Here is a 27,875-nt window from a genome sequence, read left to right as displayed (position 1 = left end):
AAAATTATTTTTTACCACTGTTTTCTTTGAAAAAAACCCACCTTAAACCTAGATTTACCTTGAACTTGTACTGATTCGTCGGGTGCCTTTCTGCTGTGTAAAGACGTTCTAGAAAATAGTCCCAAACATTTTTTAAATAAATTAGGACAAGGATGACATATATATGAACAGAAAAACAATTAATTTTTATTTAGTAAATCGATTTTTATTTTTATTAACTTTTTAAACCCGTATTTATAATCTGGACGTTGCCTGAGGAATGAACGGAGCAATTACTGAACAGTCTGTGTATGATGGAGTCTGAACTACCAATACATTAACTCATTAACTACCACACTAAAATGTCTCCTAACTCACCATGTTTCTACCTTCAGCCAAAGCCTTTCTCTCATGAATCTATATATAAATGGAACAATATTACTGAACTGTCCTCATCTCGCTTTGCTGTTGCTGAAAGATGCTGTGTCTGAGCTCCAGTCGAGCTGATAGTCTGTGATTGGCTCTCGGCAGTTACAGGCACAGGACTGGTTGCTTTCGTCGATGCGAAGTATTGACTGGTTGGTGGATAATAAAATTAATTTGGACCTATTGTCTCTTTGCTTAGTATTTACTGTCCAATAGACATGAACTACGCTTAAAAATACAGCGAGTCAAAAAGAAAACGCTAGCACTTGCGCGTACTGATTTTAAATTTGATTCACAGTTGGTGCCGAGACGTTCCAGCAGGCATCTACCATCTATTAAAGCCCACTAGAGCTGGAAGCTGAATCAATTTCTAATCATTCTCAAAAGCTAATGTGTAGCGCAGTCCTCAACATTCATTCTTGTAGTGGGTCTAGACAGCCTTACAGGGATAACATACTTGCTTAGCCGTGGCAGAACTGAGTTATTAATCTTAGATTGATATAAATACACACATCGTCCTTGGCTGTGCAGCTTTCCATATACACAAATATTGTGTACGGAGTTGAGTATTTCTGAGCCATACGGGATACATAAGGCCTGCAAGCAGAGAACAGACAAACATAAAGAGATTCAGAATGACCTTCAGCTGCACATTTATACCTTCCTGATATCAAGAAGGATGGCAAAAACAAATAACAAATAACTTATAATTTAAATTTAAACTACTGAAACTGTACAGAGATACAGGCCAAGCAAATGTTACAATCATTCCTGACTCAAACAGGCTGTAACAGGCACACTATGAAAGTCTTTCTTTGCACAAATGTTTTTTTTTTTTTTTTTTTTTTTTTTTTTACAGATTTCTCCAAGTTTCTCAGACCTCACACTTACACGTGATTGTCCAATATTGGTGCTAATCAGTCTGTTAAACTAGTTGTTAATAACTTATTTCAATTGAAAATGTTCTTGTTACTGCTCTTAACTGTACCAAGAAATAGGTACTAAATGCAGACTGTAATAATTAATACAATACTGCGACACAGTGACCAAATATTGTAAAGCAGCTCAGCAATTATTATTTTTTCTTATTACTGAGAGTTAAAAAACTAAAGTAAAATCTGAATTTGTCACCCCCACTGAGAAATAACCTATTCACCTCATGCATTACATGATCTACACATGTTGAAAACAGGACTGTCCTTACAAAGATGGAAAAGCTATTTGAAAATATAGTGTGAACATGCTATTACAAGCTTTTTAATTTTTTTTTTTTATCACTTTGGCATCAAACTAGTGCACAGTAGTGTCTCATTTTCCAATTGCATTTCCGTAAAGGATTAAGGTAAACAAAACATGTTTTTTTGTTTGTTTTTTTATGAACTGCTTTTATTCAATATATTGAACACCTGAGGAAAACAAATCTTCAAATGTCTTTTTGCTATAACATATTCTAGAAGAGCACTAGGGGGTGAATTATAATGAGACTGTGTATAATTACCCATTTAATTGAAGGAAACTTACATAGGTCCTCTAGTATCGCACTGCACTGTAGTTGATGTCTTCCACTGTTGCATATAAGCTATCATCTTTTGAAATGAGAAGTATGTTAGACTCAACAAAACATCCAGAAAGCATCAGTACACAGGATGGTTATAAATGGAGAAAACCCATTGTCCCAGAATTGCAGCATGACAAATTTAGCTGCCTTTTCTAAATAAATAAACATTTGACAGGAATTTGCTTCATTTGCATGTTAAAATGTACAAAACAAAAAAATGGGGATGCAGGAAACCATTTTGAAATGATTTAATTAGGAACATAATACAGCCCTTAAAAGGCATCAAACCTTTGCTGATGAAGCAGATGATGGCTGATTGGAAATGTCTTCCTGCATTTAACAGTGGTATGTGTTTAAATGTTACAGGAATTAGCCAGATTCAACAACAATTAAAAATAATTCAGATATACAGTAAATGCAAAACTCAATATTTTGCTCAACTTACTTTCTGACTTCACAGGGGTTGGCAATGTTCCTCTCCTAAAAAAAAAAAAAAAACAATTTCACATAACTGTGAGTTTACAGCTGCCCAGAGTAAATACAGATAGCTATAACATGCTCTCTGTTTATGAAAATGTAAACCAGTCGCAAACATTAATGATAAGCCCCCTCTGTTTGTATCACAAAGCTTAGTCTGTCTAGTATACAGAATCAGAGTCCTGGAGAGACAATGATACCTAAAACATATTTTTAAAGAGAAGTTCAGTAAAAAAAATATATATAAAAAAAGTAATATCTAAATTTGCACCCCCACTAAGAACAAAACAAAGACCCTACCCAGCATACCAAAATAATGACTCAAACACTGCTTAGTAGGGCTAGTACAGTGAACCAGAGTACTGGAGGGAAAAGGCACTGACCAAGGAATTTACCCAGGTTCCACCTAGTTCCACATGACTTGGAGATACAGAATGATAAACAAGAGACTCTATTCAGACTAGATATATAGTGTACGAGGGCTGATATACAAGTTCATCTCTACCCAGTCCTAACTTTATATGTAATCTCCCCTTCACCAGAGCCAGTGACTCAGCAGAGAAGTTATATTCCACACTGCAAGCTTGTTAGAAATTGTGCCTCTTTCAAAAATAATCTGTGCAGCTGCAGTAGCTATGGTGTAGATTCTACACCTGCAATATGCATACAGAATGGAATATGCCTTGAAACTAAAACAGACAATTTCTTAGCGTTTTTTTGTTTACTGTTAGATTACATTTTTATGCTATTTACACTCATATTATAATTGTGTCTGTGTTAAAGTGCTTTCTCTCACTCTTTCTGCCAGCCATAAACATATGGTACATAGACTAGACCAGCCAAAGTGTCACTATAGAAGAGAGGGTCAGCGCCAAGTGTCCTGTTGTAACTCAAGCAGTACACAACTCTGCACTAGAAGATGCTGGTGCTGCTTATTAATATAAAGACACTATGAAAAAAAAGTGTATTAAAGTGGTAAGAAATTAAACATTATGAAAATGATGGTATAAAATAAGATAGCTGGTATAGTATCTCTTTAAAAGTGGAAGTAGCTTTCAACTGATTTTTTTCACCTTTTATGATGTAATTCTGAGTGGTTCCCATTGCATAACTAAACCTTTTCTAGTTTGTATTTAAGGTTCAGAGTTCAGAGAGTTGCTTATCGGTTCTAGCTGTAGCTATTTGGCAGGATCCAAAAGGGACACTCAACCCACTGGTGTTCACTAGGTAATGCTGGTGCTTACACACATAAAGACACCCTGGTTGCCTTTGCCTATGCAATCTACATCTATGACTGGCAACTAGAACTGAAGAACAGCTTCTGAACTCATGCTTGTACTTGCTAGACTTATTAAGAATAATTAAAGTGGACAGTAAAATACAAATGACAACACTGTTACTTAAAGCCACACTACTTACTATTCAAAACACAGAGCTATAACCATTTTTTTTTTATATTCTCTTACCTGCAAGCATTAACTGAAGTTTGGGAAAACAAAGCGGACTTCTGAACATTGTAGAAGTTTTCATACAGAATGGGTGCTATGGGTAGAAGATAATTATTGAATTGTAAGTATAAAAGTGTCAGATAGTTTGAATGTCAGATCTTGACAGAAATAAGGAAGTTATTACAGTAGCTAGAAGCTTGTAATCACAAAATTAAATAGCAAATAACACTTCATTTAGAGCAGGGGTCTCCAACCCTGGTCCTGGAGAGCCACTGGGTCTTCTGGTTTTCGTTTCAACTGAGCTCTCAATGATTTAATTTTATCAATTATTGGCTTAATTACTGAAGATTAACAGGTGTTCTGGATCTTTAGCCATTGACATAGACACCATAAAACCTGAGGATTTGAGGCTGTCCAGGACCAAAGTTGGAGACCCATGATTTAGATGTTTGCCATGAATTTAATCTACTATACACGAAATTCCCTTGCTTATACCACCCTCTAACATGTATTGGAACAGCTGAACAAATGCAACTGGAGGTTCGTTGGAACAACTGCAGAAACCCAAACTGTGTAGTAGCAGTCTTGGCAGTCATCCTAGTAGGATACAAATATCTACTCAGGAATGGCAAGATAGTCATCTGTCCTAATACTTGGAGGGTACGAGCGTGTTCTTTCAAAGAAATACCTGGTGGATTGTTTCCAGTCTTCCTCAGGTCTATGAAGTACTCAAGATCCTTCTTTATACTGCACTGCTCCAATGACTTCCGCACTTCTTCATAGAGCTGAGGACAGAACATTGAAACGTTTCAGTTTATACACTGCAAAAAGAGCCCTCAACAGGAGAAGCCACAAACAGTCTGGATATTCTAATGCTTAAGCAGAATAGGCTGTGTTGTATCCTGACTGGCCTTACAAACTGTTTCCGTAAACAAGTCCAGGAAAAAACAGTGACCTGAGAAAGGAAGGATAAACAGCAAACTCTAGTTATGCAAAGAAACCACAGTGGGTGTTAACAGAGATGCTTTTTTAATTGATTTGATTTCACCATTAACAGTTTGCACTAGGGCTGCTACAACTAAATCTAAAATCAATCGATTCCATTCCTCATTATATACATTGATATAAATACTGGATAATCGATTCAATAATGACATTTTTGTAACGGGCATAGTTAATAACATTATTTAACTTTACGAACGGAACTGCACCAAACGCCCTGCCTTGCTATTTACAGTATTTCTGCAGACAAGCTGTGGGCGTGCTCTTCTTTTCCTGCTCATGTTAACTAGCGTCTGATTTGCTGGTCCCATCCTACCAGGAAATCAGTTTTGTAAAATGCTTTGTAAGTACACACCTCTGTGTATTTGATGTAAACAAAATTTTTAAAAAGCGCGCCGCCTTGAATCCAGAGCAGGACGACAGGCTTGTATTCCTGGCAAACAGCATGGAAATAAATTGTGCACATTGAAGAAAACTGACTGTATATAGTTCGCGCTTCTTTGGAGTTTCAAAATGAACTGTTATAGAATGAATATTTAACAATATCCAATAACATTGAGAAAATATAAATAAATAAACAATCAGTGATGTTAAACACAATTTTGGAGTAACAATCAGCTTGACCTACAGCAGTTATGCATGTTGTGGTATGTAAATCAATTTATTTGTAGTATTATTATTATTATTATTATTATTATTAATATGGATGGTGATGTTCAAGGCAGGGATTTCCATATTGTGTGTTTCAGATAGTGAAGGTGGTACACTATTGTAGCGGCCGCGTGTGGTGGGTTCAAAGCGATGGTAATGAAGACGCTACCAGGAATATCTTTGGCTTTAAAAATTGCCATTTAATTTGGATTTAGCTCTTTTGTAGTCCCAGCAACAACACAACTACAGCGCACAGGCTGTGCTTAATATAGGTTCACCCTCACTGCTCATTGGTTGGGGTTTACAGTAGGTGATTTGCATAACCTTCCACCACTCACACAACACAGCAAGCCTGCAGGGGGGCAGAACACACAACAGAAGGCAGGCAGAGACACACACAAAAATGTAACAGGCAGAAGCTCTTACACACACAGCAATAAAATAACAGTGATTATCGCCAGTTCAGCACAGAACACACAAAGTCCCAACTTTCAATCTTGTTTGACCCGACACTACAGTGTTAACAAGATGCAATGTGTGATGCTGCAGCTGTCACTGAATTTAAAAAAAAAAAAAACGATTTTCATAAACTTGTGTCTCGTTTGTATAGCTTACATTCCAAAGTACTGTAATCTGTTTGGAATAAATATTTTAGTAACACCCCTGCAGTAAACTTGCTTTAGGCTTGTTGCGAATGTTGTGTTTTTTCTTTCTCCTGATGCTACCACAGCGTAATTACTGTTGGCATTCAATTGTTGTGCACAAGCTTTTACTTAACAGCAATAATCATGTCAGGGGGAGAAGAATGGAGCAAAATGTACGTGGGCAGTACAACCATCGACATTTGCTTGTAAGATTATATTTTGTGTGCCCAATTGATCAATTGCTATTTTGAGGCTTAACTGATAGCCCTAGTTTACACTGAGATATAATGAGATAACTGAGGAATTTGATCTGCATTTCCTTATGAGATACCATAAAGCTCCTCTCCTCCACCACTGGCAGATTAGCGGTACCCCCCCTCTGCTCCCTTGCTTCCAGAGCCCACTCCTTCTCCACCCTGGCCCCTCAGTGGTTGAATGACCTACCCACAGATATCAGTTCCTGACCACCTTCCGGCGCTTCCTCAAGATACACACACCTGTTCAGACAGCATCTGTAAACCTCACAACTCTCAACTATACTGGACTACATGGCACCCAATTGTACCAGTACCTATATCAGCTTGTAGTTAACTTAACTGCTCCACTCCTTGCCTGCATCTTGTATTTGACTTTACTCTTATAGGTATCCATATTCATGTTTTTTGTAATTGCTTACTTGAAAATCACTCGTATAAGCAAATATTTTTACTATAAGTTAACTGCTCTAAGTCAAACCCGCTCTTACATGTAAATATTTACTGTAACTATTTTTTCTTCTTATTTGAATCTTGGGCTACTGATTTTATTGTACTTTACAACTGCTCTTATCTGTAATGTGATATTCTGAAATGTGATACTTTACACTGTGATATTTTGTAATGTGATACTTTGTACTGTGATATTCTATAGCAACTGTAAGTCGCCCTGGATAAGGGCGTCTGCTAAGAAATAAATAATAAATAATAATACTTCTTGTTTCGTTAAAATCCTGATGTCAACAGCAGGTGGCGCTGTTGTTGCTTCTTGACCAAACTTACTGCAGAAAGAGGACAGAACTCTGACTATGTAGTACAATGACCTCTAGAAGTCTGTAGCATGGTTACTTTTGTAACCATTTCAACTGTGAGCCAATGATTACCTGGCTTGTGTATATTCTCTGAATGTTAAGAAGGGTTTCAAGCCTGCAGAATGGACTGTTGTTTTTCTAAACACTCAAACAAAAGTTTGTCTTGACCGCTGTAAAAACATAGTGAAACATGGTAGAACATAGGCAAGTATTGTTAACAATAGTGAGATGTGGTAAAGCATTAAACAAGTAAATTACAGTAAACAGGTATAACCCTGACAAAAGCACAGTAAAACTGCAAAAATGATGGGAAACGAATTTCTGACCACACCCATGATTCTGCCAGTACACCCCAGACTATGTAATGCAGCATCATTGTTCTTTTATACACTGCAGTACTAATATGTTCTCTGTTTTAAAGAAGATTCTAATAGTCAGTCAAACAGCCTCTCACCTCATCATTAGTAACACACTGCTGGGAATGCTGATTGACGTTAGTCCACAAAGCATTTCGCAGAGTGTTTATCCTTTCCACTTCATGGTTCTCAAATATCTGCAGATATTCCAAAGATAACAAAGATCGGGCAGTCGTTTTTAAATAAGAATCAAACACATGTATTACTTTATACAAAAACTACATCATTTATTAATAACAACTTACAATAGATGTATTTTTATACTCCTGTTTGTTCTGGACACCCACCAGAAATGTAAAAACTAAGTGCATAAACCCAGTGACTTAGCCTGGCAGTTGTCATGCTGCTCAAGTATAAATTTGATAAATTACAAGAATTTTAAATATTTTATTTATTTGGCCAATAATCATGATTATCGTGATAATAACAGAAGATAATCAGCAGCTGAAAATATCATTATCGTCCTACCCTACCACTCACCATTTCAAATAGGGTTTTCATGACCAATTGAAAGAAACAAGATTACCTCACAACTTCTCATGTGCTCCTTCTGCCACTCATCTATGGTTTTAGCCAGTGTTGCTACATTTTGCTGATACGTTCGATCTGAAAACATGTAAGCAATAGGGAAGTTACCTGTCAAGTTCCTGTCACATTGAACAACTGTAACTTGTGGAGCAGCATCTTTTGCACAAGGATTTCTCATTTTCACTTTCATTGTTTGCTGCATCTGGAAAAGTCTAATATTGTAAGAAGACAGCTGCTAAGGGGGCATTTAATACAGTAAGTTATTAATACGCAAAAACACCAAACACAGAAGGAATTACAAAGGATTGCACACCAACTTGTCAAGCAATCAGACAGAGGCAATTCAGTGGCCTATTTCTTTTATTATTTTAGTTTGCCAAATTTTACCCCTGACTTTCTCCCCAATTTGGAATGTCCAATTATTTTTCTCCTCACCACAGCTATTGCCCAAACCCCACGACTAAGCCAGCTTCCTCATTTACACCCAAGAACTTGAGGACAGATGTCAGCGAGCTACTGGCCTCTGGAGGACAAAGGCCAGCCCTGCAGGTGTCTGCTTTGAACTCACTAGACGCCTAGCCAGCACGGTTCGCTGTGTTTACAGGAGGAGAAACAGTCCCTCCATAACCCAGGGGAGTGCCAGAGCCAATGCGACGCTCCCTTCAGAATTCTTTATTGAAGACCAGCGACTCCACACAGCCAGGATGCGAGCCTGCGCTGTATGACTCTGCACACCACGTGGCTGAGTTTTTACTAGGAGAGCCACTTGGGGACCCCATCTGTATTATGATTCCATTTGTAGCATTATCAAAAAGCAGCAAGTGACTCCAAAGCAACAGAACTGTTACTTGAATTACAGACTAGGGTATAATAACTAATTCAATAATGCAGTTTAGCCACAATCAAAACAAACTGGTTGTCTTTTTTTCTGTTAGCATATACTGGGTGAATGTGTGAAAACTGTGCTTCAGAGTTTGTTTTAACCAGACCACCACAAGTTATTATTTTAACTGAACAAGGTGTTTGTAATTAGTACCGTGGAGAACAAGTGCTGTGTGGGTGTCAGAGCGTGTGTGTGGGAAGGTGTTACTATCAACATGTGGACAACATTTGAAAAAAGTTCTCACAAAGATAGTAACTCTTGAAACTCCTGGGCCAGTGTCTGTGTATTTGCATGTGTATTTGCATGTGTGCATGTGAAAGGTGGCACTCTGACATCACTGCTGTCAAGGTCTTGTCTGTATTCAAATAAGATGTGATGTGGGCCTTTACTTCAAAGATTCTCTTTGCACACAATGCCTTAGCAGAGGGTAAACGATATTTCACGCTCAGCTATCCTTTCTGAAGATAGTTCAACTAAAAAAACATGACTGGACAGATCTCTTACCTGCTTCTTCTGAAGCTGCTTTTGTCTGAAGAGATTTGGCATAGAGCTAAACAATTACAGATTTGTGTTAATAAGTATGTACATAATGGGTTTTACCAGAAATATCCTACAATTTGTCATACCACCAGTGTGACAGCATCGATGCGATAACAGTATTTGTTTGAAAGTCTTTAATATGAAACTGATGTAGAAAGTTAGAATTTTGTTTTCTTTTTATGTTCAATTAAGAGTGAAAGCTTGACGTCCATGAGAAATGTAAATATTTAAGAGCAAATAGCATTAAATTGCTTTTTCATGAAAGTCAATAATATACTTAATTTAGTCCTGTTGGTAGGGAATGGATATAACCTGTAGCAATAGCAAGAGCAGATGCTACCATTACTAAAGTTTTCCCACAGCTGCTCAGCCTAGTCTCTTGTTTAAGCACAGGATCAGGTAAAAAGAAACTTGGCATTCACATGCAAGGAGGCCCACATTTTCCAATGTGTGCAAAGTGCAGGTAAATCATCCACTTAATAGTAATGCATGATAATGGGTAATTTGCCAACAGTAGAAAAGTGGGCTCGGTATGCTTTTGATGGTTAAAAACCTGCCATGTAAAAGTAACACATCGGTTACAGCCTACCTTCTCCTGCTGTTTGGCGTTGCTGGTATTGGTGTTCCGATTCAGTGCCTGCTCTGCGTCCTCTTTATCACGGCACTTCTGCTCATAGGTTTTCTTTGACTAAAAGAAATAAACACAACATCCACAGCTATTTATTTAGTTTAGGTACCAGAAGCCAGTGCTGTAAAATATAGTGTGCACGTCACTTTCTGGGTGGTTTATGTTGTCCTGGAACAGGCGGGCAGCAGGTTTTGGTAAAATATTGCAGTTAAAAAAATAAACACCCCTTGCAGGAATTAAAACGGGATTATTGGCGGTTTACTTCTTCAGATCTTTGACATGAATGAAAACAAATTCGTGAAAAATAATGTGTGTGACTTACACATTTTTACAGTAGTCACGTTATACCTGTGAGGGGCCACAGTGATGGTGCAGTTATTTTGCTCCAATATCCATACAATACAGGGTGTGGCCAATTTGAAGCAGTGTTATGCTAAGAAGATGAACCATGTGACATGTTACAGATTCAACTCAATGGTATACAAGGCCTACATAATTTAAGCTGTTAGTAATCAAAATGAAAATCAGTTTTGTGTAACTTGCTCACAACCTGCTTTCAATGTTTTTTTAGTGCAACAGACCTCTCTGCAGCTCCATTGCAACAATTGATGGCTACACTATTGTATTATATTACTGTATATATTGCCTGTAAAAAGATTATACTGCAAGTCAATAAAAACACATTTGAAAGAACCTTGCGTAATATGTAGGTTTCTTTTACAGTACCCTATAGTATACCTTTGCGTGTTAGTTATATGTTATAATATCACTATAATGCAAGGTTAAACCTGTATATTTACAAAACCTCCTGAGGCTTGTTCATGGGTCCAATGGGTTTTATGTGGACAATCTGAGCACCGATCACGGTTATCCGATAAAATTCACCACAGAAGTAGATAGTTCACACTTGAACAAACAGTTGATAGACGCTCAGTTCTTCCAGGAGAGTGTGACAATTGCTTTTAAATTAAGCAAAAACAAGCAGAGGCAGTTCTCAGCTTGTACTGTAGGCACCAAAGCAGTTTTTTTCTTTATTAACCAGTTTTTGTACATGCATTCATAAACAGCCAAGGTCCCAAGATGTTAAAGATGAACCTTATCCCCACAAAGAATATACATATATCCAAGAACTTCCAAATTTACCTCCATTGTTTTCTTGTATAGGCTTGCCTTCTGCTTGTGAAAAGATTCCATATGTTGCTCCACCTACATAAAATAATATTTACATATGTAGTAGCAGTCTTATCGTACACATACCAAATGTAGATTCATTGCTTTGACTAACAGCAAGAGGCTGTCTTTCAATTCGTACAAGCAAGCACATCTGAATGTTCACTGTATCACCTGAGCACCAAATCTGGTGACGAACCACAACACCCAGCAGCGTTTGTATGACAGACTAGGTCCTAATACATCTTTCCAGGCTCGGTACATCATTGGCCATGTGGTAAAATTGCCGTTTTTTATGTAACATACCTGAAATGTATATTTTAAAAAGAGTTGGCACAAGGTTTGACTACATTTGAAATATACAAGAATGTCAATGCTGGCACACATGCACAATTATTCAAATATTTCTTCTACCTATGAAAATTTAAAAAAAATATGATGAGCAATAAGACAAAAAGCTTTCCATAGACGTATAATAAGCATGGTTTTGAAGTACACAGAATTCTATACCACGGGTTGAGATTTTCAAAGATATTTATATATATATATATATATATATATATATATATATATATATATATATATATATATATATATATAGGACACACACACACACACACACACACAAATTTGTACACCCTGTCATAACCTAATGGTAAGATATAGATCAAATCTATCTGGTAAAAACTGATAATCTGGGGACTATGATGAACTTTCTTAAACACTTCTAGCTCAGGAATTTTTGAGCCATTTAAACTCCAAAAACAGCTCAAAACATTTTTCTTTTTATTTTACCACAATGTCAATGACGTACCCGCCCTAGAAGGATGTGCCCCAAAAATCTGTAAAATAGATCTCTAATAGGGGTTGAGCTTTTTCAAAACTGACAGATCTTTTTTAAATACAGATAATAGACTACTGTGTCTTTTATTAATGTTAACAATCTTTAAACTTTCCTTTCTAGGAGTTCCAATTAAAATGCAACAAGGAAACTTGAGTGAGTTAAACTGTACATGCCATTTACTATTATTATTATTTGTTGTATTAAAATATAAAGCTCTAGAATTTTGCATATTGTCTTAGTCAAATAGAAATTTGGTGCTAAAAATATATATATAAAAAATAGGTATATTTAAAATCCATTTACTGTGAAGGTCTGCAGTCAGATTTCTGTCTACACACCTAAATGTCCCATTTCACAGTAAACGTTGTCTGGAATTTTATATGACGTCTTGAAACCAGTGAATGTTTGTTTAAAAAAAAAAAAAAGGAATCCAGCTTCAGGCACTTTCAGTGGGGCTTGCCTTTATGATGCCATCCCAGTCAATGGCCATATTTGGAAAGACGGAACAACTCCCTTTTCTATTGGGTTTGAGAGAGTTTTCCGATTTAACTGCTTACTTTCTTTCTTGCTTCTTTTTGCTTTTCACGAAAATCTTCAAGCCTTTTTGCTTCGTCACGCAAACTTTGTGCCAAATGGATGTGAGACTGCCCCACATTCTCAATTTCTAAAAAAATAAATAAGAACTCAGTTAATCCACAGGCTGTACATTCTTGCTCTTGGCGTATGTAACAAATAAAACAGTAATTAATACTGCAGAAGCAGAATATTAAAAATGATACAAAAGAGAGTATAAATGTAAAGAATACATTGATAAAACAAAGTCTGGTCTTTAACGTGCACCAGGTTGCTCTATATGGCTATGTTTGCTGATATTTCAAATGTTTTTTTTTATCTGGAATACTTTAGTTATCAGGTTCAAAATACCACAAGAATGCAAGCAGACAGACTGAGGGCAACAAAACAATGCTAATACTTACGTAGCTTAAAGACATCCAACGCTCGCTTCAATGTACTGGAAAACAAACAGCATTTTTAAAATCAGCCTGTTTCCTGCCTGTAAGGTAAATCCTGCCTGGGCTAACTCGCCTGCCACTGAGCCAAACTGTAATCAGTGTAGAGGTATGTGGCAAAGTGCCCTGCCCCTGTGTGTATTTTGTGTTATATGTTGCGTGTTAATGTTGGTGTATAAACATTGGTACACGGGATATAAACGGGTCTGTGTAACATGAGTGTTTAAAATGTCTATCTGTATTTAGGCACGAGGATTGCACAGCACTTCACGTGCAAGTAAAATGTAATAATATGTGAGCACGGGGAATTGCACTTTATTAATTCACCTGCAGTTGTACCACGACTCCAATTGAATAGCAATCGAGTCTCGGTACAGCTGCATAAAAGCAGCATGTTTTCATTCACTCGGGGTTGTTTGTTCGGGAGTGGAGAACGGGGGAGAGAGAGAGAGGAGAAGCGTAACTATAAATATCAATTGCTACGAGTGCTGGAAGCACCAGCACCGTACTTGTTTTCTGTAGCGTTCGTCCACCAGCCGTCTTTGTGACAAGGTAACATTGTCTGAACATATGGGGTAGATATGGAATTGGGGTATGAACTACAGGCCATTGCTTGAGTAAATAAAATCTATACATTTTATAATTAACAAATGCTCTACTGTATACAAACTGGCTGATGCATTTATTAGACATACTATGTTAACATATAATGTACACAACAGACTATAGCCCGAGTATACTAAAGTAATTTGACCAAATTGTGACTTTTTACATTGACAAGGCCTGGGCTGACCTAAGCTTGCCAATGCTCTGTTGAAGTAAAACAATGAGTGACACTAGTTACTGTATATCCATACAAAGGAGTTTCTGTTTCCGTTTCAGAATCCGTGTTTAGATTTTCTTACCAATTCAAAAGATAAAAATGTGAGCAGCAAGAAGGTGGAAGAACAGAGAGTAAGTAAGTAATAGAAGCTTACTTTAGTTCACACTGGCCACAATTCTTCTTGGTTAAATTAAGTAACTCTTTCCCATATTTTTCCTCAATTGAAGCCCTGTAAATAATATAAAAGATAAATAAATACAACTAGATAAATAAATAAGCATTTTAATGACATTCAGTACATTCCCAGGTCACCACTGAAATTATATCACTACGATCTAAATCTACTTAAAAATGCAAATTTGAAATAGACAGCTTACAGGTTTAAGTTAAATACTATTGGGCCTTTCTAATTGACCTAAACCATGGTAGACCGTATTTTACTGTATTTATTGATTTTAATAAGGGGGTCAATAAGTCAACCCTGTTGGAAAACACTACCAGTGTTATTACTGTCAGGGCTCTTATAGTTTGACTACTTTTAATTAAGGTTGTAGTTGGTGTGTCTAGTTCTATCAAGACATCTTTACATTTGAACAAAAAAAAGAGGAACCAAAACCCTACACCCAAACAAACAGCCCTGCACAACAGATAATCAAATTATCTACAGCTGTTGCATAGAAAAGAGATGCCTCTGTGATCATTTTTAAAAGTGTCTATACAAATAATTTACATTACAAAGGCAAAAGTAGTAAAAAAGCACCAATGGCCAGGGAAGCGTTATTAGTTCTTCAGTCAGTGCTGATCACATGTGTCACACAGTCCAGGTGGATGAATTATTTGTCTATGTGGGGTTCACGTCAGCCTGTAACAGTGTTTGGGAGAAAAGGATGAGCTCCACTGAGAGACAGATGCAAGTCCAGATATTAGCAACCAGTAGTACTGGCACTCCCACGCATGCAGACTGGTGCCTACAGCTGTGGCCAAAAGTTTTACATCACCCTATAGAATTAACTAATTTTGCTTCATAAAGTCAAATAAAACCTGCTGAATAATGTCATGTTGACATATTGAATTACATACCGCTTTGTAGTTTTCCATAGACTTGAAAATTGAAAAATGTGACATTTCAAAATCTAACATGAATACTGAAACACTCTATGGCTTCCAGTACACTTTTGCGATATATTTTTTGTAGTTTCTTTGATTGAGTGTCTCAATCCTAAAATGTGGCCATAGCTGTACAATCCTGTGCTTGGTGGAAGAGGGACATGAAGAAAAAGTGTGTCACAGGATGACTTTTAAAGAGATGTATGTTGTTACGCTCACTCCTTGAGGCAAGATAGTGGAACAAACCTTTGGACAAGTTCTTTACAAGCGAGATGCAGTATTTTTAACCACAACTGTTAGAAAAGTGATAAGCAGTCTTTTATGCTATTTCAAAAATAAGACTGGCCACTGTTCTAACCAACAGACAACATACACTAAAATCCTTGTGTAAAAAAGAGGTTTAAATGTGTCACAGTTTGACACTATAGAGATGTAATCAAACATAGTGCACATTCACGTTATGAACTATTTTCTGATCTCTGTGAACTGAGTGGGATGGGATTGTGTATATATTTCCTGCTACTCTATGTACTTTATTCATTTGCAAAAATAAATAAATAATATTGTGAGAGGAAAAGGCTACACCCACATAATTTACACCTCTTGAAACCTTGAGTGAGCACACAGTCCAAACATTGAGCTAAAATGTGTTTACCTAAAAGATGTTAAATTGCAATTCAAAACTAGAAACTAGTGTTTTTATGAACAAAGCATCGCTAGTAGAATAATCTACGGGTTATGGCATATCGTTTGCAATCATTTGTCACAAAAACAAAAGAAAAATGGATTGAGAGAATCACAGAATGCAAGTGTGAACCAACGATAATAACCCATGTCAAAGCATGTGGTCTGTATTGATATGGCCAAAAGCTAAAACAATGTGGCATGTCATTTTTATGTGGTAACACCAGTCAAATTGTTTCTGTCAAACAGTATGATCTGGAAACCAAAGTCATCACCCCTAATATGGCGGCCATCTTACGGTGCAAGCAAGCTCAAACGGTTAAAAAAAAAAAAAAGGAAGGTGGCCAAAGTGGGCCCTTCCACTCCTGGCCTTCTTTCCATCCCAGTTATAATTTGTTTAATTGAACCAATTAAACCTTCACCCAGACCTTAAAGTAGTTCATTATCTAATTGTACCTGTTAAATCTGGGGTGGGATGGCCCTTCAGGACTGTGATTGGCCACCCTTGGCTTGAAATATTAGCAGCAGAAGGTGTAGCAGTGGAGCATTTGCATACAATCTTAATAAAGCACATACAGATTTATGACCTGTTTTTATAGACATCAACTTATGTAGTAGTAATGTGCTACAGTATAACAAACAATGTCATTTTTAAAAACTGCAGGCGATTTTGAGCTGTATCCATAAAGATTAGGACATTTCTTTTTTTTTTTTTTCTCTCAGCTGTGTAACATTCACATATAAACAGATCCTTATTGATGCTTAATGAGAATAATAACAATGCTGCATTGTAAACCAGCGAGAAATGTACGGTAATACAATAGTTTTCAAACGTGGAAGTACAATCGCAAGGTATTTTCACAACTGAAATGATAAATGTTTCCCAACCACCAAAGGGACAAAGCAACAAAATCTGATCTCACTTCTTTGCAATATACAGAATACATCATGCACCACACCAACAAGGGTTTGAGTAGTTCTGCAAGGAGTCTGATACAATTACAGTATACCAGAAAGCCTGGTTGTTGTAGAAAGACAGTACCAAAATTATACAAGTTTTTTTTGTTTGTTTGTTTCAAGTTTCATTACAAGTTGAAAAACAGAACTTAAAACGTGATAGACATTTCTTATCAGACATATTTATACAGAACTGGCCATAAGGCCTCCCTCCTACATTACATTTCACACTCAATTAGGATAAGGGTTCAACAGCCATGTTCCATTCACTGCACAGGGGAAAAAGGAACTTATTTATATTTTGATCATAAATAGAAGCAATACTTCTATACCCTTAAAATGTGCCTCCCCAAGCCAGGATGAAGGCTTAGGAAAAGCTTGTATTTCAAGATTCTTTCTCTACAAGTTTTGTGACCCATTCACCAAAATGAATCTATCACACACAATGTATAGGACAGTTAGAAATAGAAGCAGAGCTACAGATCAGCCTGTACCAAACATTTTCCAATGTCAATAGTTAAAAGTGAAAAGCAAATCTTTATAATCATTGAATAAATAAGGGGTGCACTTAATCCGATTACATTCAAGCTGTTGGGACTTGTCCTTCAGGCAGCTGACTGTATTCATCAACAATATACACTTTGTAGCTAGTTCTACTAAAAAATCTTTAAAAAGTTGAAATTGATGTTTTTGAGAAGAAAAACAAAGTAACCCAGAGATACAGTGGAGAGCCCTTCAGGTCTTTGTTCCAGAAATACCCACAATTACTTATTCAAGCCAATTTAACCTCTTTCAAGGTCTTAAATCAGTCAATTAATGAAATCTAGGGCAGGTGTGTGCTTCCCTGGTGTAGGGGAATGGCACCTCTTAAAGAATGGTTTGTATCATTAAAAAAGGCAATCCAACCAAAATCAGTTGAACTACTATCATTTGACAGTTCTGGATTTTGATGACCCTATGAAATGAACAAATGCTTCCCCTCATATGTTTGCTACAGAAGGAACATATTACATTGTATTTTGAAACACACAAGTTTTTATTTAATAAACTGACGCAATCAGATCTAGAAAACAAAACAAAATAATAACCATTTCCTTATTTTAAATGAAAAATCATTGTTTGGATGAGCAGTTCGTTAGACATTTAAAAATGTAAGTGTCTCATACCTGTATGTTAATAAGCATTGGCAGCATTTCCACTGGACTCTGTTTCGTTCTCCAGCACAAGGGGACCAGTAATAAACAGAAATGGTCTAGCAAAATAAAGGATTCTGGCACTATTTGTCCATTATTCTGCATTGGCTGTTATGTGTGCAAAAAGAGCCCTCCACTTTACTGATAAAATAAACTGTATAACCAAAACACAAAGTGGTCTGATAGCTCTGATACTGTCCAATGGTATGTGGCTTATCAAACCACTCTTGCCTTACCTTGCTTTAATAAAGTCTTCTATTTCTTTGCATGTCTTCTTCCCGCCATTCAGATGCTGAATTAAAGTGTCATACCCAGCTGTGCTGGTGATCTCTGTACTCTGTAACACAGTCACACAAATAAAAAACCGTTAAAAAAATTGCCTTGCCACGTTATTATATAAATGTATCACTGTATTACTTTTAGCAAACAATATGAAAGTCTAAACTGAAATCGCAAGCCCTTTTCTCTGTTATGTTTGAAATGCGCAACACTACAATTATTAATAAATTGTTGTATTATAAAATGGTATTCGCTTTTCTGTTAAATTGTACTGACTGTGGTTTCGCTGACGAATCAATAGTTTCCTGAAGATTTGTTAAACCAAAGAGCCACTTTTACCTTTCTTGTATTAACATGTGGTTGAAACAGTAACGCATGGAAAGCAAAAAAAAAGGCAAAAGTGGTACTTCTTGTTTACAAAATCCTTTCACCAGGCAGCGTCTATCAGGTGCATTCAGTTACTTGTTATACGCACCTTGCAACAAAGGATTGTTCCGTTTTTTTTCAAAAACATTTTGTGCTGCTGCAATTTTTACTTGAAATATTAACACTCTTGCAATGCTGCAGAAAGGTTGTTTTAGATGCATAAACCAGGAAACTACTGTGATACTTAACCTCAAACAAAATAAGACAAAATAAAACTGACCACACATGCAAAAAGGGCAAAACTGAAATTTAAAACAACAAAATAAGCAGAGTTGTAAAAAAGGTCTTGATTCTTGCATTGCACCATAGTGCCTTGAAAAATGTGTACTAATATTACTGCCATTGATTTCTGCATCATTTTTTTTTTTTTTTTTTGCAGTTTTCCAAAAGTAGCTTTGTTCTATTAGCAGGTATGGGAGGATTTATTCAAGCAGCTTAAATAGGTCCTATTTAAATGTTTCTCTTTACATAACAAAAACAGGAAATGCATTATCCTCACACCCTATGGTAAAAATGCTCACTTGTCCTTTTACATTACGGCTACTGAGTCAAAGCATGATAACAGTCAAACAATCAATTCCAAAAGACATTCCACAGAAAGCCTATTCATCATGATGAACATGTGCCTATTTTAAAGTGTGCCATAGCTCCCACGTTGCACTCCCACGATTAAAACACAAACCAATTCACTGCAAACTTGGTTTGAGGTTGGTTTAATTCTCTGGGTCCATTCGATCTTGCCATTTCTCTTCCTTTATAAAGATTTTGTCTGAAAATGTATGTTTACTGCACCGAGGCACGTCTGTCATAGAGCACAGCAGTAACATTACAAACACTCACATTCACGGCTCTCTAATGCCAGGATATGATCCTGGAAATACATGAACAGGACATTTTTAGGCCTCATTTTTTAAGCCCCTAATCTCCTCTTTCGATCCATGCCATGCAAGCAGGGCTGTCTCTTACCGTGCCTAACCAAAAAAGGACAGTATTTAAAGAGGCAGGTTGTCTGCGTGATTTTTAACCTTGGGCAGACCCTTAAGTTTCCTGTTTCTTGAGTCCTAAACAGTGAATTTAAAAACATTTATATTTTATCTTGCGTAAAATAGAAATGGTCTAAAAGACTGGAAGTATTGCACATCTGAAACATATGAGTTTCCCCCACTTTTCCTTTCTTGACTTCATTTTTCATTACTAGATGACTTGAGCACCACGGCAATAAGAGTATTAGGAAGTTTATAGAAAGGGGAGGATAGGAAACTTCACCCTGGGAGTTCCTAATATTTTTATTTGTTGCTTTACTTGGGTCAAACCGTTTACATTTATGTGGTTGAATTTGTAGCGTGTAACTGGTCTCTCCACATGCTGGCAGTTGACCCGAAATGATGCCTTGTGCTTGCTAAACGACTCCTTTCTATAAGTAATTGTTCAGCATTGAAAAGTTCCTTCAAACAGCCGGACATTGAACCTACAGGGTTCAGAAAGTTAATTATACAATACAATTTGTTTTTACACAGCGCTCTTCATACAGAGCATTCCAGGGCATTTCAAAATAAAAACAATTAAAATAGCCACTGACCAATCAAACCAGGTCAGAAATAAGCCAACGCAAACAAAGATGTTTTTAAATGTTAAAGATTCCACTGTGCCAGCATTCCTGATATGACTTTTGCCCTTCGTGATTTTAGATGACGTCTAGGAAATACCAAATATTCAGCATTCACTGATCTCAAGGTGCGACTAGGAGCATAAGATACCAACAGTTCCTCTAAGGCCCCAAACCATGAAGGGCCTTATAAGTAGTAAGCAGAACTTTAAATCAATCCAGAAGCCAGTGCCGTATTTCATACCTGGATTAACGTGTTGTTAATGGCGTTTGCGAGTAAGCACTTTGACTGCAGCAGTTTGAAACGGAACCGACATCATTTAGACATCTGGAAGGCTGGCAAACAGCATTACAATAATCCTACCGAGACATAACAAAGCATGAACCAACATCTTAGCATTTTAACAGATAGAATGGGTCTCAATTTGGCAATGTTCCTCAAATGATAAAATTAGGCCTTTATAATAGAGCTAATGTGGGTATCCAAACACATTTCTCAATCCATAGTAATTTCCAAGGTTTTTTTTTACAGTATTAATTATGTGGAGCAATACATTAAACCCATTACTTTCAATGAAATAACAAGTCTGTTTAATTCATAACCACAGTCTAGGTTTGTTTGTAATTTGGCTCAAAACATGGTACCTGACTAAATCAACACACCTACTCAAGCTTTAACCTGTTTGAACCCTTCTCCCTCCATGTTACTCAGGATATAATCATCCTGTATCAGCTCCTTTGTAATAGCTGGAAATGACATGGCCTGCAGGGATGGACTGTGGTGAATGTGATGTACAGCAATAATTACTTGAGATTCAACACTGTTTAATCATAAGAAACTTCCTTATCCACTGCCAGAATATATTTTTTAATTGAAAACTCAAAAGGTTTCCAACTTTAACTAGCACTGCACACCAGAGTAGTTCACATGTGTAAAAGACAAAGTTCTAAATAAAATTATCTTACGTTATTACTTACCTAAAGGGTTTACAGCATAATGTCGACAAGGTTTCACGCACATGTTTCCACACAACCCCCCCCCCCCCCCCCCAAAAAAAAAAAACACATAGTTTTTGGTTAATTTGCGTGGTTTTTTAATGTGAGAAAGGAATTTACTCACCCTTTTATGTATTATGTTTTGGGAGCGCACTTCCTACAGCGTGAGGAATGCGTGTGGCTACATCACAATCTAACGGCAATCGAGAATTTAAACTGCATGGAAACCCAGCCACTGAGAGTGCTTGAAATACATAACATAGTTGTTTGGTTCAATTTTGTAAAATTAACATGTGTTTTATCTCTTTACCGTTAAGACTGGAGTAAAATATTTGAAAATATGGCCCTAGGCTGTTTAAGGCCTTTAACGTTCATCTCCTTGACTTCCTTTTAGTGTCTGAAGCTATGTACTGTATGAAACAAATTATTTATCTTGTTGCTAGCTACAACTGAAAGGGACCACTGATGTCAAAAACTGGTACTGTAGACAGGAAGAAACCAGTAGATTTGAATAAAAACCACAAGAGAAGTATGCTAAATAATATTGTCAAATAACCTACAGTATGACTATTTTAAATATGAAATAACAGCAGCGCAAATTTGGCGCTATGGCACTAGATTCTAGTGCCAGGGTACCTCATATAGCGCCAGCAACATTAAATTCTGGCACCAGTAGAAATGTTTAATTTATTATTATTATTATTATTATTATTATTATTATTATTATTATTATTATTCCTTAGCAACCATAGATGATGATAGTTACTCATTGGGTCCGGACTACTCACCTGACCCACCCACATTATTCCACATACACAGGAGAGAAGATTTGTGTACTGTGGGGGCTTGATTAGGACAGGGTTTGATTATTTAGCATGAATAAGCTCTCTGGTGCTTAACTTTTCAAAACAATTTGCACCCCTGAATAAGGGGATCAGTTGTATTCACATCAAAGCAGGCCAGGGCTGAATATATATATATATATATTTTTATGAACTCAATAATGTACAGATAACAAGCTTAGTTGATTTGTGTCTAATTTTAAGATGATAACAAAAGGTCCGAGCAGCTATACAATGGCAATCTAAAGCAGACACATTAAGAACACATCCATCTTTAATATTATGCAATACTGCTTTATCCTTTTATTTGTTGATATCTAAATGTATAATTACAGTACTGTATACAGCGTTAGGGCTGTACCAACAATAAACTAGGCTGTACCAAAAATGTCTGAACTCTGGAAGTGTTTCAAAAATGGGTGAACACCACGCATCAACACCAACAACAGGTCCTGCACCTCCTGGGTTTTTATGGGAGTTGTCCAACCACTTACCAGACCCAGGCTCACATGTAGCTGCTGAGAGCTGACAGAAAGCCAAAAACCATAGACAAGGCACATCGCCCACATTTTAGAATTATACAACTGGTTACTATTCAAAATGATAAAATAATATTAGTCCTTCTGCTTTTATTAATTTAATAAAAAATAATAAGAGGCCAGCATTTCACTATCATACTAGAGCACTCAACCCACCCACACCCAATGAAACACGCAGCAAGTGCTTTTTCTCAATCACATATTGAAAGGAAGGTGTGTACTTACTCTAACTCTTAACTTTTGGGGTGAAATTAAACGAACAACAAATTTGTTTTTAAAAAGCAGGTCTTATAGAGCACATTTATACCAGGGCATCACAAAGTGCTGCAAATAACATTGTCAAAGAATTTTGACATTAAAAAAGCTGCAATTTTTGTTTCTGTCCTCAGTAAAAATCTAAGTACATTAGCAAATCACTTTGCTGTACTCAAACATCTAGGAATATGGTCTACAGAACAAAAACAATACAGCACTGTGAACAGTTGGCTTTGTAGTGACATCAGACCATGAAGATAATTGTCACACAGGATGGCAAGGTAAGCGCTGTGGCGCGTTTTATTGATAAACAAATAAAACAGTTGAACAAAACTAAACACTTCACAGAAACAGAAAGACACGGGGGCCAAAGCAAACAGACAAACAAATAATAACTATAACAAGTATTGTGCTGGTATTGAACCAGCACGCATAGCAATTGTGTCTTGATAACTATTCTTTTTACCTCCTCTCTCTCTCTCTACTCCCGTTCTCCACTCCTGAACACTCCAACCTAGTTCATAGCCGAGGGATTAACTGGCTGTTAATTACCTTGTTTATCCCTCTGCCACATTCAGCATGGGTTTTATCATATGTGTGGTCAACAGACAGCTTATCTCGCTGCTGACCACACATTCTCACGATTGTATCTGAATAGAGCATTTTAACCCCATCCAGGCTGTAAACAATAATAACAGAACATTGTGTTTTTAACACACCAAACCATACAGTGAAACGGTAATAACAGAAATACACACGGGGGCGGGGTGTACCCGGTCACAAGCACCACAAACAAAAAGCAATTCCTTAAAACTGTATGTTGACAGGTAGAATGGGTACAGTATTGTACTTTATTCAGATTGTTAAATAAAGATGAAAGAAAATGTACTAATTTAGCTACTGAAATGTACTAAATGTTTTCCCAAAGATGGGAATACTTTTCAAATCACCAACCATATAACGTTTGTCTCTCCATCATAAAACCAAGTGGTACCCTCTTTAAATATGTCATCCACGCTCACACTGGCCATAACCTAGTATAGGGGTTACCAAACTTTCTTAGCTCAAGGCACCCCATATAACATTAGCAATCCCCACCCAATAAACTGATGGGAATGTGAACCTTTGTTCTCCCTAAAATAATCCTTTTTATTGTATTATGGAACATAAACTATTAGAGAAACACTAGAAATGAAGATTCTAAAATGCCAATAGAGCTCATGTCAAGTTAGCACAAATGTAAAATAATTCATCCACCAGGTTGGGGCACATTGCTTTTTAAAAATATTTACTGGATCATTAATTACTGATATTTTAGGACACAGATAATTTGTATTATTTTATTGCTAAAAATAATTTTATGGAAGGAAATCATTTTTGCAGTGTCACATGTTTTGTATGAGCTACTGCACCAAACATTTGCCTATCAAACCAGTCCCAAAAAAAGGAAGTGGGGATTTTTGTATTTAGCAGGAAGTTTAAAATATTTGTTAAATACATTACATGAAACATCCCAGTGCTTGCACGTTTTCACAACCCTGTAATTTCCTTCAAGTTACGAAAGTTTGGATTCTCTGTATAACGGGCAGTGTTGTGCGATACAATGACGTTACAGATTCTGTGCCATCCCCAGTCGGTGAGATAAGGTTTTAAAAAAAATAAAACTCTAAAAACACAGATGCTGTCTATTTTTGATTGTGGTTGAGATGCTCGCTACGATTCATCACCTTGTTTTCATGGAGTTGGCCAAATGCAAATAGATTTGACTGTTGCTTCAGTTTCTTTGACATTTTATTTAGGGTAAGTAAAAGACAGTTTGAGAAAATGATTTTATGCTTTTATTTCTCATGCCGTCTAAGCTGATCACCCAAGCGAATCAGGGAAACTCAATGGCCTGTAGCGATGGAGCTTTCCTGAAACACAGATAATTGTTTTTAAAAGCTGTGTAGTTATTTTAAACCCTCCTGTCTGTGCTGTAGGAGAATGTAAATGCTTAGTCACCAACATGGAAACCATATGCTAAAATCTATCGACCATATTAAAACTGAAGGTCGCATTTGGTGACAGGGCGAACTGATTTGAACTACCCTGCAAGACACACTGTTAAATGTTTACTATCCAATTTTTATGTTGCATACACACTGACAATGGCACACCCTTTTTTGTCATATGTATATATTATAAATGTGTTTGTAAGAATGTAATTTCATTGGTCCGTGTTTGAATAAACAGTTGCATGCAAAGCATATTTTTCAAAGGATCGATTCATTCTTGAATGACCTCTGCATCAAAGTTTACCTCAAACTACCATTTTACAGTCAAATCACAATAAACAAATCTTCCTCTAACCCACTAAATCACTACAGAGCATGAACCAACAGAGTTTAAACTTCCAACCATCCCACCAAAAATAAATACATCATTGCCAGTGGAAATGACATGCTCAGTACTCAGTACCACCTAATGTAGGCAAATATGGAAGGCCATTTGTATATGTCAGTGAATGTGGGTTTGCAAGAGCTGAACTGGCTAAACAAGGGCATAGTGCTTCACACAAACAAGTAGTGTGATGATATTACTGATCACATTGCATCAGAAATGAGGAAAAAAAAAAACTCTTGAATGATATTCTTTAAAACAAAAGAAAAATGTGTTTAGCAATTGCTGAATCCACCACCTTAAGTGGTAACTTTGTTCTTATACTGTGCTTGCGGTCAGCAATAGGGCAAAGTAAACACTTAGACTTTTTCTTTGACTTGCTTGAGCTTGAGAGAACTACAGGCAATTATGTTTTGTTGATGCACTGCTTCAGTGTCTACACAGGCATGTGAATGTCTGGTTTCCTCTGCCTGTGATGGTGCATCAGTAATGCTGGGGAAGCAGACTGGAGTTGCAACTCAGCTTCTGAGTCGATACCAAAATCTGTTTGTGTGCCACTGCTCAAATCACTGTATAGAGTGGGCAGAGGGGTTATAATTTAAAAGTGTTTCTGTAAGTAAAAATTAACTACACTCCAAGCTTGCAATGAACTCGAAATCGCAATATTAAGAACCCTGATGTTTCAACCTACAATCACACTTAGAACCCCTACTTCAGTTATCAAACTCATTTTCATTGCACACTTGTCAAGTCCTTATGGGTCTCGGTTTTACAACAGCCGTTTAAAGACCGATTCGCACGAGGCCAAAAATCAGTGTCCGGAGTTGGTCAAAAGCAGAGGGCGTCCAGTAGTAATTTCCCCGTTTTTATCAACGAAAGTAGGTAAATTTCAAAAAGAAATGCGATGCTGTGGCCAGAGAAGGCGCTTTTGTGCATGACTTGTAAACAACGAACCGGTTGTGAATAATTTCGTTGTACCGTCTTTTCCAAAGACAGAGAGGGGAGGGAGGAGAGGAGATAGTCGAGTTAATTGAGATAATTATGCACCATTAAAAGCGTTCTTTTTTTTTTTTTTAAGAGTCGACAATTGTGCTTTGTATTTTCACCCGTTCCCAATTTGGTTATACCCAATCGTTGTGTTTTACTGAACTGGCTGGTATTGCTTTGAGGAGAATGCCCCGGAAAAAGCTACATCAATTTATTGTATAACTAGGGTTTCTGATATTCTACTACCAAATATCTTTGTTGGTAGAACATCTGTAGGCTATTTGTGTACTTTAAATAAACATGTCTACGAAATACAGTTAAATTCAGTTTATTTGATTATGTTATTGAAGAAACTAAATATTAAATATGTGTTGTGTTTGCATTCCAAGGCTTCTTTTTTTCTTTTCTTTTTGTTTCATTTGTTTCAAGGTTCAAGTTTTTTTTTTTTTTTTTTTAAGTGTCACAATGGGTCAACGACTTAACGTCAGCGCTTCATACAGTTAGTAAACCATTCATTAAAAAAAAAAAAAAAAAAAACATATATTAAAATAAACGTGAACTATAGCATAATGCTTTTTTTATATAAAAATAATCTTCTTCTTAATGAAAAAAAAAATAGCAAAATATACTTACCCAGAAATTGTCTTTGAAATTTGATTCTTTCATTCTGACTTCGTTATGTTGTCGGAGCAGTCAATCTGTTCTGTTGAAGAAGTAAATGGTCAATGAAAAGTTCGGACTTTTTCGGTGTCAACGGTCTTTATTGCAAGTCCAAGCTGAACTTCTCATTTAAGTAAGTAACTTTGTCTTTTTTAGTTCCTCAACGTTGCGTTGTTTAAGCCTCGACTGTAGTTCTTACTGGGTCCTAAAGCTCAAAGGTTTGTTTGACTTTCTTGGCAAGCTAATCAAATTGCAACACTTTTTTTTCAATATATTTTCCTGTCCTCATTTAAGCAATGCAGAGTGATAATCACCGAACAATTCTGAGCAAAAATAATAATAATAATTTGGAAAATCAGATATTAATTTATATTAAATATTTGCATGGATGTAAAATCTCTTCTATTTTAAATATTGTTTGGGGCTTTTAGTAAAGCTTTCTTATTTTCTAAAATGTGTGTGTTCCCCTTCCAATCTTTCAAAGGCAGATTGTTTTCAGTTTTATGAAGTTTTCAGCATTCAGAAAGCCCTGAAGAAGGAAGTAGCAGGCATCTGTTTAAACCAATTCCTTAATGATTGTTCTAACCCATGAATACAAATTCTGAAACCCTAAGAAATTATCTTTCAGATGCACATCACACATTAGATTGTGGCCTATATTTTCAAGTGTGGACAAATTGTAGTTAACTTGTGGCATGGGGAATTTGCCCACAGTGGAATACCAGCTCCACTGCCTTTTATCTACAAACTGTTCTGTGGGTATTATTAACTCTTTACATGATGATTTAAAGTAAATGCCTGCTATTCGGAGCATGCATGTGAAATTAGTGTCAAAATGTGTGAAATTACAGTTTCTGCAATATTTTATCAAT

General features: G+C 36.5%; 1 protein-coding gene across 2 annotated transcripts; it reads right to left on the bottom strand.

Moving 5' to 3' along the window:
- LOC121318643 (proline-serine-threonine phosphatase-interacting protein 2-like) lies at positions 1-27,218 on the bottom strand. Of its 2 annotated transcripts, XR_005950626.1 has the most exons (16): positions 26,977-27,218; positions 18,271-18,371; positions 14,248-14,322; positions 13,238-13,272; positions 12,818-12,924; positions 11,390-11,452; positions 10,208-10,306; positions 9,583-9,628; positions 8,194-8,273; positions 7,706-7,804; positions 4,577-4,673; positions 3,907-3,982; positions 2,409-2,443; positions 1,927-1,991; positions 918-1,002; positions 1-108 (listed from the first exon to the last, which is right to left on the bottom strand). XR_005950626.1 is itself a non-coding variant. In XM_041255543.1 (15 exons), exons 1-14 carry the CDS (start codon positions 27,007-27,009, stop codon positions 1,936-1,938), a joined length of 1,002 nt encoding a protein of 333 aa, XP_041111477.1. In that variant the 5' UTR covers positions 27,010-27,218; the 3' UTR covers positions 1-1,002; positions 1,927-1,935. The 2 variants fall into 2 exon arrangements, 1 of the variants encoding a protein (XP_041111477.1); XM_041255543.1 differs by having other exon boundaries at positions 1-1,002.
- Between the last annotated feature and the right edge of the window lie 657 nt (positions 27,219-27,875).

This window comes from Polyodon spathula, chromosome 1 (genome assembly GCF_017654505.1).
Source record: "Polyodon spathula isolate WHYD16114869_AA chromosome 1, ASM1765450v1, whole genome shotgun sequence".
In the NCBI taxonomy this organism is placed as follows: domain Eukaryota; kingdom Metazoa; phylum Chordata; class Actinopteri; order Acipenseriformes; family Polyodontidae; genus Polyodon; species Polyodon spathula.
This window is presented reverse-complemented; position numbering and strand designations above follow the sequence as displayed.